Below are 15,601 nucleotides of genomic sequence, written 5' to 3'. Positions count from 1 at the left end.
TTTCAGTAAGCCATTTCACCATGGAAAGATATACGTACATACGATCCAACAACTAGTCAAAATTATTAAAATTTACTACCGAAATTCAAAGTCAGTGGGCCTCAACTTTAAGAGCGCTATATCCAATTAATGGTCGTCTAGTAGAAAAATTTTGAATCCACAGACACAGGTGAAAATGTTCCCGTGCCATCTCTGTGACATTGTTGTACCAAATTTTGTGAAAAGATCATCATTACAAGATCAAATTGAAATAAGAGCTGAAGCCGCTTGACCACCATAATCGTTGTAGTATGTTTGTGAATTGGGCTGAGCAACAATGTGAAAATGATCCGGATATTCATCGAAAAATCATCTTCAACAAATCATCTGACGCTCATTTCTAGCTGAATGGCTTTGTCAAGAAGCAAAATATGCGTTATTGGTCAGGCATCAATCCACACGCACTTCATGAGTTACCATTGCATCACGAAAAAAATACGATTTGATGCGGTATATGGGGCAGGCGGCGTCTTTGGACCGTACTTCTTCCGTGCTGCTCAAGACCGGCACGTTACTGGAAATGGCATCCGATGTATTTTCACAGAAACAAATAATTTCATTAAAAACCGATTGAAATAATGATTTTAGCACTTTATTCGACATAACCTCTGTGAAAGGGAAAGTACAAGTCAATGCGCGTCGTGATCGTTTCGAACATTGATTTTTGGAGATCAATCTGATAGAAATTATTAATCGTCAGCTTATTAGATCTCAAAAAGATCTGAAGCGAGTTAGATGGTTCCCGAGGCTGACAGTCAGATTGAATCAAAACTGTTGCAGCTGTACTCCAATCCACTGTGCATTGTTATTATTCTGCAATTTGTATAAATAACATAATTACTTTAAGATCTCGATATCCTCAATATTTCATTTAATTAAGTTTTACTGCTCCGTATATAATACGAAACGAGATAAAGTGCATATCCGACTTCCTTTGCCCTCGAATATTCCCAATCACAACCTACATATAGTCATCCGAGTCAGGTATGCAGCCATATTATATTTCTACATGCAATTTAAAACGCCCGCGGGTACAAATGACAATTTAGCAATAAAAATTTGCATTTGCGGTGGGTGATTCACCGAAACCACAGCTTACAAAGCACCGAACGCCTTCGCACTTTCCTTGTGCTCATCTGGGTGATTCGAAATTCGAAGCTGCAGCGTTGCTTGCAAACAGGAAATAACTGCATACATACGACATAGATGTGTGTGAATTCTCGTAAATATGTGGAACACACTCCTCGGTGGTTGTTGTGAGCCAAAAGCGCGAATCCAAAGAATTGAAATAGATATTTATATATTCACTGGTGGATTTCTTGCAGACTTCGTATTTATGGAAATGTAAGCGTACACACATATACATATGAATATACTCGCATCTTATGTACTTATGTGTTGTTGTATTTGTAGCAGACACATACATACATTTCGGCTCGTTTTCCTACGCAATCGCAGATTGACTGCTGACACTCTGGTCTTTTTGCCGCTTGCGAGGACGTTTGACGGACGTTTCTTTGTCGATTCTGCGCGCACTGCACCGACGCCCATGCATGTCAACCACATCGCCGAGCCAATTGAAAACGTATTTATTTTTGTTTTTGTTTATGACTCTTTCATTGCGCGCGCCAAACCAACTTTGCGGCTTTATTTCGGTTGGCATGGCAGAAATGAAAATTGGTGGCAGACACCAGACAGCAGACAAAGACCGTAGGCTGTCAGCTGGCCGCGGAGCCAACATGCCAGCGCCGGCAGGAAGGTAGGCAGACAGCCAACAGCCAACAGCCAACCTGCGCCCATGCACAGATAAAAACGCAATTGAGAGTAAACTTTTATTTCACGCACGCACATTCACAAGCACATATATATATATGTATATGTACGCGTATATATGTACATACCAATGTGTATAAACATTTGGTGTATTCTGCATTGTTTCGCAGATCGCTTTGATTGCGTTTGCGTTTGCGCTTGTTGTCGTTCCAATAGTTGTGAGTTCCTCGGGCCATGTTGAGAACGCCCACGGTTGACATTTATGGTTACTTGTTGTATAATGCGCCGTTCGTTTGTTTTATTTTACGCTGTGCTCTGAGCCAAGGTGTAAGCGTTGGTGATCGCACGAAGTTGCTTTACCCGCGAGCAAAATAGGAAATGAATTCTTATGAAGAAAGCTTAAAAAAACTGCTTTGAAATGTAGATCGTTACAGTTGAGGCCTCTCTTCTTTATATTACCTAATGCTTTGGGTGAAGAGTGTATGAAAATTTGAGAGATGAAGGGAAGATATAAGTAAAGTGGTGGATGCGACGACGTCTACTGGTCTTCTTTGATAACTTTCAAGTCAGTGTATGTATATGTAAATTAAGTAATGAGTTTGGATTGTACCTGAAATATAATTTGTACTCATTAAAGTGTTTCATTTACATCATTTTTTTCTTCGTAGATTCATGAAGTTTTATTTCTTATGTTGAGAAAAAATTTTGCATGAAAATTTGAGTCCTTAATTTCGCCTTTACGCGGTTACATGGATTTCCTCCTTTTTCAATAATTTTATTCTCATATGAACAATGAAATATTTTACTAGAATTTTTTATTGTTACAACATATTCTAAAACGATATCCATTTCAAAACATACAAAAAAAATCTGAAATTTTTGGAAAAAACATTTTAAATGCCATTTTCGGTGAAATCGGAAAAAAGGTGCCGCCGCGTTTGCAAGATAACGCCTTACAGAATCATAAAATGAAAAAATTCGTGTTTTAATTAAAACCTTAACTCGGAAAAAGCTGATTATTGAATTTTTGACTGAAATTTTGACAAAAAATTTAAAATTTCATTGAAAATTTCGCTAAATTTGATTTTAAAATATTAGTAATCGAAAAAAATGTTCGTTCAAGTCTTTAAGAATTTTATCTTCTCATAAAGATCGGCTTGAGAAATCTTTCCAACCGACTTCAAAAACACGCTTTCTAGAAAAAGGCGTTTAAAGACGGCGCACTTAGCTTAGCTAGCTTCGAGCGAATAAGTTCTCACGGCTCTATCTCCGCAACTATTACTCGGATCAACTTGAAAATTTAGGACAATATTCTACAGGTGTTGTTGCATGTAATAAAGCAAAAAAAACCGTTCGATTTGTTGGAACCCGTAAACTCATGTAACCCCTTAACTTACTTTCTTTTAGATTTTTCACGTTTTTACCTTTTTTTATTTGAAAAAAAAGCTTAATGTACTACTTACATATACATATATCATAAATATGTTAAATTAAACTTAAATACTCAATAAAAAGGCACTTTTAACGCCTTTGGTTTTCTCACAGACTCCTTTGCTGTTCGCTTGTCGGTGGCTTTGGCTTCATTATGGCCAATTATCGCCGCTGTTTACTAAACTAACAGCAAAAACAACAACAGTTGAGTAGTATATCTTAATGAATGATATTTCGAAAAGTGAAATCACTGAAGTAACTATTTCTTACCTTCTTTGCCCCACTCATTATTTCCACTGCTCTGAACTTCCACAACTTGCTAATTATGAATTGTTTTGATAAGCCTTAGTAACTATATACGAAAATATTCTTTATATATATATGTATGTATATGTATATACATATGTATCTATGTGTATATATATCTATTTATGTGAAACAATAAAAATATTTAATGTTTCTGATTTGCTTTGAGACGCTTTTCGGCGGCAGGACTTCGTCCCAAACTTAAAATACCGAATGCAGTGTAAAAAAATATATATTTTTTTAAATTTTGAAACGAAATTCAAAAGATCAACTTATCACTTTTAACACTACTATAATTCCAAGAACTATTAAGTTAACATCAAAGGAGAATTCAAAATAAAGTTATTGCAGACACTATATGTATATATTTGATTCCTAAACCCCGTTCCCACTATCGTTTACACCTCGTTAATATTAAAATTTCATACAATAATATAATAATTAGATAAGTCTCTATGCTCGGGTCGGTCTCACTATCTGTATTTGCACGCCAGGCGGAGGTTCGGCAGGTTCTGGGGATTGCGGCACGATGCACTCCAGCCGGGCCAATTTTTGAAGCCATCACGTTGGAATATTCGCTTCGCACACGCCACATCGTCGTCTATGTTGTCATCAAGGAAGTCTGTGTTTGAGTTCATACTCAAAATTAGTCAAGTTCACGGCGAGTATTGAAAGTAATTATACTTATGTATGTATGTGAGCAGCCGCCTTACCTTCACATTTATTACCGCAAAGGCCACCTTTGCGACTAACGCGACACCATTCCTTGCTGTTTATCTGGAAGAGTCCGTAACTGCGACTGCCGTTAGGATTTCGTTTCAACACTTTGGTGCTCCTATTGCTCTCGTGCTCGATCAAGCAAATCCCTGTCGCAGCGGAAAATATTTCAATGAAATATAATTGTATTTGTTGTCTGTGAATAATGATACTTACAGTTGGAGAGAAACGTTTTGTTGATACCGTATTTTAGCAAAAGCTCTCTCGTCAACTGGCAACGCATGTATTCTTTAGCATCCATACGATAGCTCAGCAGAAGACAGCTCAGCAGCAGTGCGGCTAACAGCAAAGCAAGGCGAGCCATTTTTAAGTCTCTGTAAGGAATATTGACTGACATAAGGCACAATAATGTTGTTAGGAATAACTGTAGATGGTCAGGGCTGGACTTTTATATGATCTATTTATTTATTTGTTGTTTAGGAACCTCAAATCGATTTTAATTACAATTACTGCTTTTGTCAAACCTCCCCCCGTATGCCTGACATAGAAAAAACTTATCATGATTCGAAGAGAATTATGTAGAATAAAAACTATTGTGGCTGCAGCATCAAAAATAAGTCTCAGGTGGTAACAAGAAAAGCCCTTTGCGCTCTCACTAACCGTAGCAAAACTATGTTTCACTATATATAAAATTACATAGCCAGAAAAATTCACTTCTATTTTTTCTTAAATATATGTGCAAGCACATCTCAATAAATTAGGAAAAATATTTTAGATTGTTGAACTTAGAGCCTTGATACAAACGAACATATAAACTTTAGTACTCATCACAAAAAAAAACCAAAAACTTAACCGGTGAATTCTCAGAATGATTTTAGTAAGTATCTTGTCGAGAGTAAACAATTTTAGGAAATCCACACAATATTATTTTCAGATAAGTACTTTTTGTAGATAAGCTAATTCTAAAGTCAACAATTAAAATTTTGAATATATACTCTCATGAAACTCACACATTTATTTAAGCATATTATCTTTGTTGGATACGTCATTAGCACACCTTAGAGCCAAGGAGATGTTCTTTGGCCGGGGTGCCCATAAAATTTGACTTATTGAACCACTAAATGCGATCTCAGCACTAAAGAACAAAGTAGGGTTAAAAGGATATTATAAAAATTGACCAAAATCGATTATTTTTTTTATATTTTCAAAGTTTAAGGGGTTACATGAATAACGAGTTTCAAAAAATTGATTTTCTTCGTCTATTGTCCTAAATATTCAAGCAAATAATAGTTTCGAAGACACAGCTTTGAGAACTTGTGCGCTCGAGCACAGGCTAAGTGCACCGTCTTTGAACGAGTTTTTCTCGAAACTATGTTTTTGAAGTCGGTTGGCAAGATTTCTCGAGAATTACTTAACCGATCTTCATAAAATTTTACATAGGTCTTTGAGATACAATTCTTAAAGACTTGGACGAAAGATTTTTTCGATAGCTACTATTTGAAAAAAAGATGTTTCGAAATTTTCACTGAAATTTTATTTTTTTTTTGAAAATGTGTGCCAAAAATTCACTTTTCAGTATTTTTACTTTGTCAGAGTTAAGGTTTTAAGTAAAACACGTATTTTTTCACTTTAAATGCTCCTGTAAGGAGTTATCCTCCCAACGCGGACGCATCTTTTTTCCGAGGGGTCATCGGAAACGGCATCGCAATGGCCGAATTTAAATTATTTTTTTCCAAAATTTCTGAGTTACTTTGTTACTAGTGTATGTTTGTAACAATAAAAAATTGTAATAAAATATTTCATTTTTTAAATGAGGAACAAATTGTTGAAAAAAGACATTTTTTACCCGAGGAAACCCATGTAACACCATAACTATGTGTGAATATGTCTACAAGCGGCTTTTTAAAACTCAAATTATTTTTGAAGATATAGATATTTTGCTGACCCGGCAGCCAAACTAGTTCGATCAGCTCGCCAAACTGTAAACGCGTTTTTCTCGACTGAGCCGATTGTCTTGATATTGTTAGAAACTATCCATATCCCTAAATTTTAATTCTCACTACTTTTAAAAATACGAATAACTCAAAAAAAGTGGTATAAAATTGTATTTGTTTTCTAGCAATTGCCACTCCATGAATTTTGTTTTCCAACTTTCCCGTATTTCCAGACATTATTTCAGAATATTTTTTTGAATTTCAGATGGCTCGGGAATGGTCAGAGAACCAGTTTTTGAGACCGCCACTTTATCAGCTGGAATTTTTTTAAATTATATATTTAATTATTTTTTCCTGCATTTCTTGTTAAATTCTCTAGACTAGAATACAATAGAGATAGATATAATAGAGTTATAAGTATATTGATTGAGCTATCAAGGACCGAGGTGAGCCTTCTGCACCTGATTAGTTGTTCAATTACACTTTAATCTGTAGATAGAGAAAATAATGCGAATCCGATCGCAACGGATTTAAGACTGCCAACTGCGGTTTCCTCAGTTTTCTTCCAAACTCGCTGAGAGTCATGCATTTTACATATAACAACAACCACAAATCTGTGATATTTAAAGAAAATATCGAAGAATCGTTAGCATAAAATGAGTTTTATAGGAAAATTAATTAGTTCACTCGACTCGGAAACTGGATTTAGCGCTAAAAACCAACCCACTTTATGATTAACTGTTGTAGACTGTCGAGACTTCACGTAAGCCGCACAAGCATTGCAGTCGAGTACTTATGTATGTATGTCAGCTAAGTAGGGCGACTGCCGAACAATACCTTTGCGCTGTGAAGCCCCACATTGTCAGCTGTTTACCTTAATGTAGGCAAATCACGGAATCTATGGGAGACTGACAAGTTTTATCGGCTACCCCGAATTGATCGGAACAGAATTAATATACATATGTATATATGTACATGTTTATATGAAACTGAAAATCAGCAAAAACACAAGTAGCAAACACAAAATAATTCAAGGTCAAGCACATACAACAACACCAATATAAGCCAGAACAAACGACGCGCACATAAATCCGAAGAACGAGCAGGCAAATCAGTTTGACGAGCGAAACGCAATTATGTGCAATCTTTAATTAGTGCTAATCTTTAATTTCTCTTCGCCGGCTTGATCTTAATGAGCGTGTAGCAGCTACCCGCTTGTGACAAATATTTCAATACAACTACACATTTTTTCTCTAGCACTAACACCAACGCACATTTTCGGGTTATTTTTTGTTGTATATATGTATACGTATGTACGTGAGTGGGTTAAATATTCGCTCGGCCTAAGACACACTCTATATGTTTATCCCCACGTTTACCCCCATGTTACCCACTTATTATCTAGTTTTTTACCCGCTGATGGTTGGAAGGGATTGTTTGTATGGATGCAAGTGCGTGAGTGTGTGTGTGTAAGACGTAATATTTACTATTTATTATTACGAGCTGCGGACAGGTGAAAGTGCTTACTTAATAAAGCCGCTCGATAATCTCACGTGCGCCCCAACGCACACTTACACACACAGAGAGGCAACAGGTGAGCGCTGGCTTAACACAGAGTGCTTATTCTAAATATAAAGCACGATTTCGTCTTAACACTTAAACGCGCGGCAACTACAATAACACAATTTTGGCGAAATTCTTTCAAAATATTTAGAAAATAATCTTTGCATATATATGTTAATACAATTGTTGTTGCACTTTGCGAAGCGCGACTTTGATTAGATGCGATTATTTAGTTGTTAGTTTGAATTCGATGATTTATTAATTAGTTGGCGTTTGTTATTGTTGTTTACATGGTTTCGTGTTCACTTTTAATTAGTTTTGCTTTGTGCGCGCGCAACAATGCCAACAACAAAAGTGCCTCTGAAGATAGCGACAAGCGACGAACCGATCGTGCGACTAACTGAAGCGATGTACGCTTAAGGGGTTAGGGGTAGTCAGAATTTTCAAAAAAATAATTTTTTTTGCATTTTCGTTAAGTGTAATATTTTAAAAATGTTATCTGAAAATTTCACGTTGATCCGATAATTAGTTTTTGAGTTATTCGACAAATAACAAAGGGAACTCGTTCACTTCAAAGCGCTAGTGTGAAACTTTAAAAGCGTTTTTCTCAAAACTATGTTTTTTGTACTGGTGACAACTGTAACTCGAAAACCGCTCAGTAGATCTGATCGAAGGATTTTTATTTTTTCAAAAGTTTCGATTTTTTAAGACCAATTAACTGTTGATTTTTCCCCAAAAATTTAGAAAAAAATTCTTGCGGCCGCTATTTTACTAATTTTTGAAAAAAAAACAAAAATTCTTCGATCAGGCCTAGGATTATCTATTTATAAAACTAATTTTTTTTGTCCGATTGATTTTAGATGAATCTCCAAGGACTTACAACTATAACTTTGGAAATTCATTTTTTTTTGAAATTTTCGTGACTTCAAGTCAACACATTCTATAATAATGCCATATTACTACTTTTGTAAAATAAAACGATTTAATAGCAAAAAAATACTGAAAATTGTCATTTTTTCGTGCCTCTGACTACCCCTAACCCCTTAATGATCCCAAAGCGGTAACTAAATCGTGAATGGAAAATGTTTTGGTTTTTTGTTTCTGTTGTGTTCCTTATTTTGAACACACTGTTCTGTTTGCAATGTGAGCGACAAGCGCCAGAAGGTGTATTGGTAACCTATGTGCGTGTGTGTGTTCGTTTATTAATTCCTGCTGGCATAGGACACTGCCGAAGCACGCTATAGCCGAAACTTATAGTTATAAACGGGTACTGAGAAGTATTTTTATACCTTGAACAGGATGAATTAAGTTTGTACGATGCACGATGTTTATAATACTTAAAAGAAAATGTCAGAGATCCTATAAAGTGTACTATATATTGATTAACCACATTGATAAAACTTGATTGATGTGTATATAGTATATAAACGATTAGCGTGACTGGCGAAGTCGGTTTAACCATGTCTGCCAGTCCACCGATCCGTCCTTGTGTATACATATATACGAACAAGTCCCTCAGTTCTCGGGATATTGTTCTGAAGTTTTGCACTCATCCTTTCGTCACCACGAAGCTGCTCAATTGTCGGAATGATAAATATCGGACCATTATAGCATACAGCTGCCATACAAACTGAACGATCGGAATCTAGTGGTTTTATTGAAAATCATCTCATTTGGCGAGAAATCTTCAGGAAATTTTGCATGAGTTATTGCTTAAAGAAACCGGTGCAATCTCCGAAAAAATTTATCCGATCGAGTAAAGAAAGCGTATAGCTGACCAGTCAAAGGTCTTGTAAGGAATCTTTTGTATTTGTAAATTATACCTTTGGTGCAACCGTACCGTTTTTTTTTTTCTAGTTTTTTTTTAGTCTTTCATACGATTTTTGGTAATGATTCGACACTGCCACCTATTCGAGGACTTGAAACTGCCAGCAAAAAAAAAGATGCCTCAGAAACTTGAGAAAACTTATATTATTAGCTACTGAGACATATACACTCCTACATAGGTACAGGTTATTATATTATTATACCGGTTGTAGGGTAACGCAAGAAACCCACTGTCATAATTCGAGTACAATTAGCATATTATTTCTCATTAGACTGTGGCTAAGCACAACTTTTAAAGCATTTTGTATTCAAAACGCTCTCTCAAACACCCGATGAGCCGTGCACACACTTAAAGTATATACAAATAAACTTGTACCTGTATATATGTTAATCGCATGGTGTCTACACCAATTAAGAAGAAGAAGAATACAAAAAATCGATTTGTTTAAACCCGTAAACCCATGTAACCCGTTAAGTACTTCCTTTTTATTTTTACGTTTTTCACATATGTATTTTTGAAAAATTGCTATATGTACTACTTACATATATAAAATATGTTCAATAATACTTAGATATTGTATATAATATATAATCGATAATAATCGACAAATAAAATGGCACTTTTAACGCCTTTGGTTTTCTCACAGACTCCTTTGGTGTTCGCTTGTCGGTGGCTTTGGCTTCATTATGGCCAATTATCGCCGCTGTTTACTAAACTAACAGCAAAAACAACAACAGTTGAGTAGTATATCTTAATGAATGATATTTCGAAAAGTGAAATCACTGAAGTAACTATTTCTTACCTTCTTTGCCCGACTCATTCTTTCCACTTCTCTGAACTTCCACAACTTGCTAATTATGAATTGTTTTGATAAGCCTTAGTAACTATATACGAAAACATTCTTTATATATATGTATATGTACGTATATATATATCTACTTATGTGGAATAGAAACATATTTAATGTTTTGGATTTGCTTTGAGGCGCTTTTTGGCGGCAGAAGTTCAAACAGAGAAATTTGAAGATTGCTCCGCAACACTTTCGGCCTTCAGAAGAACTTTGTTCTGTTGGAACTTCCTTAAACATCCATATATTATATTTTTTTTTGTAGTCTAACTGAATTAGAATTTAATCAAATATAAAATTTTGTAATTTTAAATAATAAATTTTCCATTTGAGCACCCCTGGCTCAATATATGCAGGAATTATTCGCTGACTTGTCTGCTTTTAGTTAGGTAAAACAAAAGAAATACAATAGATTTGGGTTGCGAAGCTAGAATACCCTCCATTCACCTGGAAACTATAGCATTAAAGGTATAAAAAGATTTCAATCCGGATTTTGTTTGGCTTGTAAACGGAACGGACCCGAATTTTTATCTGGCCAAGGAATGTCAAGTCGGCATCATGCCTGGAAATTACGTCAGGAATGCTTTCTTCCGCTACAACAACAAAATATATGCCGACAGACGGCCATGGACTTCGTCCCAAACTTAAATTACCGAATTCAGAGTAAAACAAATATATTTTTTAAATTTTGGAACGAAATTCACAAGATCAACTTATCACTTTTAACACCACTAGAATTCCTAGAACTACTAAGTTAACATCAAAAGAGAATTCAAAATAAATCTATTGTAAACACTATATGTATGTATTTGATTTCTAAATTTTTTTCCAAAAATATTTTGTTCATCCCTTCCTGTAATTTTATTCAGTAAGTAGCGTTGCCAATGGTATACGAGTATGTGTGTGTAGCATTTTGCTGTTAGTTACAAAATCTACACTCCACCCGGTTCCACTATCGTTTACACCTATTTAATATTAAAATTTCATACAATAATATAATAATTAGATTTCTGATTAAGTCTCAATGATCGGGTCGGTCTCACTGTCTGTATGTTGCACGCCAGGCCGAGATTTGGCAGGTTCTGGGTGTTGCGGCACGATGCACTCCAGCCGGGCCAATTTTTGAAGCCATCACGTTCGAATATTCGCTTCGCACACACCACATCGTCGTCTATGTTGTCATCAAGGAAGTCTGTGTTTGAGTTCAAACTCAAAATTAGTCAAGTTCACGGCGAGTATTGAAAGTAATTATACTTATGTATGTATGTGAGCAGCCGGCTTACCTTCACATTTCTTATCGCAAAGGCCACCTTTGCGACTAACTCGACACCATTCCTTGCTGCTTATCTGGAAGAGTCCGTAACTGGCGCTGCCGTTAGGATTTCGTTTCACCACTTTGGTGCTCCTATTGCTCTCGTGCTCGATCAAGCAAATCCCTGTCGCAGCGGAAAATAGTTCAATGAAATCTAATTGTATTTGTTGCCTGTGAATAATGATACTTACAGTTGGAGAGAAACGTTTTGTTGATACCGTATTTTAGCAAAAGCTCTTTCGCCAACTGGCAACGCATGTATTCTTTAGCATCCACACGAGAGTTCAACAGAAGACAGCTCAGCAGCAGTGGGGCTAACAGCAAAGTAAGGCGAGCCATATTTAAGTCTCTGTAAGGAATATTGTATGGCATAAGGCACAATAATACTGTTAGAGATAACTGTAGTTGATTGGGGCAGGAATTTTATATAATAATTTTTCTGTGGTTTAAGGACCTCAAGGCGGTTTCAATTAGGATTAAAGCTTTTGTCAAACCTCCCGTCGTATGCCAGACATGAAAAGACTTATCATAATTCGAAGAGAATTATGTACATAGAGTAACAGCTATGGTGGCTTCAGCTCCAAAAATAAGTCTCAGCTGATAACAAGAAATGCCATTTGCGCTTTTAGTAACCCTTGCAAAATATGTTTCACTATTTATAAAATTTCATAGCTAAAAAAAATTCACTTCTATATCTCTCTTAAAAATATATACAAGCATATCTCAATAAATTCTTCTCAAGAAATCCTTTTTTTTTATATTTTCAAATTTTAAGGGGTTACATGGGTTTAAGGGGTTCAAAAATTGGTTTTTTATTGTTTTATTAAATTCTACAAATATTTTTTCGGAGATACGGCCTTGAGAACTTTTGCTAGCTAGGCTAAGTGCGCTGTCTTTAAGCGCATTTCTCTCGATACTGTGTTCTTGAAGTCGGTTGGTAAGATTTCTCGAGAACTCAAGCCGATCTTCATGAAATTTTATACAGGTCTTTGGGATATAATTCTTAAAGACTTGGACGAAAGATTTTTTTTTTCGATTACTACTCTTTGAAAAATAAAATTGCGAAATTTTAATTTTTCTGTAAAAATGTCTGCCAAAGTCCAGCAATCAGTTTTTTTTCCTTCGTCCAAGTTTTGAGTATTAGATGATCCTGTAAAGAGTTATCCTGCATCGCAATGACCGAGTTTAAAATATTTTTTCCAAAAATTTCAGAATTTCTCTATTAATGTATGTTTGTAACAATAAAAAATTCTAAATAAATGTTTAATTTTTTATATGAGAAAGAATTTGTTGAAAAGGCTGTTTTTTAATATGCAAGAATATGTCACAGGCTTTTTAAAATTTTTATTATTTTTGGAGATATATGTAGATATTTTGCTAAACCGTCATCCAAACTAGTTCGACCAGCTCGCGAAACTGTAAACGCGTTTTTCTCGACTGAACCGTTTACAGAACTATCCATATCCCAATTTTGACTACTTAAAAAACCAAACGATTTAAAAAAATTGGTACAAAATTCTTTTTGTTTTCTATCAATCGTCACTTCATGAATTTTGTTTTCCAACTTTCCCGTATTTCCAGACGTTATTCTAGAATAATAAGTTTTTTGGATTTCAGATAGCTCGGTTGAAATCGTAGGAATGGTCACAAGCCAGTTTTTTGAGACCTCTACTTTACAGCTGTCAGTTAAATTATATATTAATTTATTTTTTCCAAATTTTAATAAATAAGTAAAAAGGTTTACTAACTGTCAATTGTTCAAATTAGTTCACTCGGCTTAAAAATTGAATTTAACGCTAAAAACCCACCCACTTTATGACTAAATGTTGTACACTACCGAGACTTCACGTAAACCACCCGCAGTCTCGTACATATGTATGTATGTGTGTATATAAGCTTAGTAGGGCGACTGCCGAACAGTATCTTTGCGCTGTGAAGCCCCCACAATGTCAGCTGTTTACCTTAATGTAGGCAAATCACGGAATCTATGGGAGACTGACAAGTTTTATAGGCTACCCCAATTGATCGGAACAGAATTAATATACATATGTACATAGTTCTACGTAACTGAAAATCAGCAAAAACACAAGTAACAAACAGAAAATAATTCAAGGTCAAACACAAATAACAACACCAATGTAAGCCAAAACAAACGACGCGCGCATAAATCCGAAGAACGAGCAGGCAAATCAGTTTGACGAGCGAAACGCAATTATGTGCAATCTTTAATTAGTGCTAATCTTTAATTTCTCTTCGCCGGCTTGTTCTTAATGAGCGTGTGCATGTTTGTGTGTGTCTAATTTGGTGATTGTTTATATGGATGCAAGTGTGTGAGTGTGTGCGTGTGTGTAAGACGTAATATTTACTATTTATAATATTAGGAGCTGCGGACAGGTGAAAGTGCTTACTTAATAAAGCCGCTCGATAATCTCACATGCGCCCCAACGCACACTTACACACACAGAGAGGCAACAGGTGAGCGCTGGCTTAACACAGAGTGCTTATTCTAAATATAAAGCACGATTTCGTCTTAACACTTAAACGCGTGACAACTACAATAACACAATTTTCGGCGAAATTCCTTCAAAATATTTACAAAATAATCTTTGCATATATATGTTAATACAATTGTTGTTGCACTTTGCGAAGCGCGACTTTGATTAGATGCGATTATTTAGTTGTTAGTTTGAATTCGAAGATGATTTATTAATTAGTTGGCGTTTGTTATTGTTGTTTACATGGTTTCGTGTTCACTTTTAATTAGTTTTGCTTTGTGCGCGCGCAACAATGCCAACAACAAAAGTGTCTCTGAAGATAGCGACAAGCGACGAACCGATCGTGCGGCTAACTGAAGCGATGTGCGCTTAATGATCCCAAAGCGGTAACTAAATCGTGAATGAAACATGTTTTGGTCTTTTGTTTTTGTTGTGTTCTTTATTTTGAACACACTGTTCTGTTTACTATGTGAGCGACAAGCGCCAGAAGGTGTATTGGTAACTTTGTGTCTTTGTACGTGTGAGTGTTCGTTTATTAATTCCTGCTGGCATAGGACACTGCTGAAGCACGCTATAGTCGAAACTTACATAAAAGGGTACTGAGAAGCCTTTTTATACCTTGAACAGGATGTATTAAGTTTGGCAAGATGTTTGTAATACTTAAAAGATCTCTGACATTTATCCTATAAAGTGTACTATATATTGATTAACCACATTGATAAAACTTGATTGATGTGTATATAGTATATAAACGATTAGCGTGACTGGCTAAGTCGGTTTAACCATGTCCGCCCGTCCATCGGTCCGTTCTTCTGTTTATATACGAACAAGTCCCTCAGTTCTCGGAATATCGGTCTGAAATTTTGCACTCATAATTTCGTATCCATGAAGCTGCCCAATTGTCGGAATGACAAATATCGGACCATTACAGCATACAGCTGCCATACAAACTGAACGATCGGAATCTAGTGCTTGTATTAAAAATCATCTCATTTGACGAGAAATCTTCACGAAATTTTACATGGGTTATTGCTTAAAGTAACCGGTGCAATCTCCGAAAAATTTATCCGATCGAGTAAAGAAAGCTGAAAGTTGACCGTTCAAAGTTTTTGATAGGAATCTTTTGTATTTGTGAATTATACATTTGGTGCAAGAGAACCGTTTTTTCTAGTTTTCCTTTAGTCTTTCCGTCCTTTCATACGATTTTTGGTAATGCTTCGACACTGCCATCTATTCGAGGACTTGAAACTGCCAGTAAAAAGTGAAAGTATGCCTCGGCAATTTGATAAAAGTCAAATTATAAGCTACTGAGACATATACACTCCTTCACAGATACTGGTATTATTACTGGATTAT

At 35.6% G+C, this 15,601-nt stretch overlaps 3 protein-coding genes across 5 annotated transcripts in view; 1 reads left to right on the top strand and 2 right to left on the bottom strand.

Moving 5' to 3' along the window:
* LOC105225435 (uncharacterized) overlaps window positions 1-15,601 on the top strand; it is a 42,043-nt gene that overhangs the window by 15,092 nt on the left and 11,350 nt on the right. The gene's annotated exons all lie outside the window — the stretch shown is intronic.
* Window positions 3,933-14,304, bottom strand: LOC105225433 (lysozyme c-1). Of its 3 annotated transcripts, none has more exons than XM_049452608.1 (5): window positions 14,159-14,304; window positions 11,942-12,099; window positions 11,722-11,874; window positions 11,482-11,630; window positions 3,933-3,953 (listed from the first exon to the last, which is right to left on the bottom strand). In XM_049452608.1, the coding sequence occupies exons 2-5, from the start codon at window positions 12,087-12,089 to the stop codon at window positions 3,948-3,950; spliced, it is 456 nt and encodes a 151-aa protein (XP_049308565.1). In that variant the 5' UTR covers window positions 12,090-12,099; window positions 14,159-14,304; the 3' UTR covers window positions 3,933-3,947. The 3 variants fall into 3 exon arrangements, with proteins under 3 accessions (XP_049308565.1, XP_049308564.1, XP_049308563.1); XM_049452607.1 differs by lacking the exon at window positions 3,933-3,953 and adding an exon at window positions 11,221-11,403; XM_049452606.1 differs by lacking the exon at window positions 3,933-3,953 and having other exon boundaries at window positions 11,410-11,630.
* Window positions 3,997-7,870, bottom strand: LOC105225434 (lysozyme-like). The gene is made up of 4 exons (XM_049452610.1): window positions 7,728-7,870; window positions 4,483-4,640; window positions 4,263-4,415; window positions 3,997-4,171 (listed from the first exon to the last, which is right to left on the bottom strand). Exons 2-4 carry the CDS (start codon window positions 4,628-4,630, stop codon window positions 4,023-4,025), a joined length of 450 nt encoding a protein of 149 aa, XP_049308567.1. The 5' UTR covers window positions 4,631-4,640; window positions 7,728-7,870; the 3' UTR covers window positions 3,997-4,022.

Source organism: Bactrocera dorsalis, chromosome 3, assembly GCF_023373825.1.
Source record: "Bactrocera dorsalis isolate Fly_Bdor chromosome 3, ASM2337382v1, whole genome shotgun sequence".
NCBI classification, from domain to species: Eukaryota; Metazoa; Arthropoda; class Insecta; order Diptera; family Tephritidae; genus Bactrocera; species Bactrocera dorsalis.
Note: the sequence above shows the minus strand (reverse complement) of the source record. Positions and strands in the feature narration are given on the sequence as shown.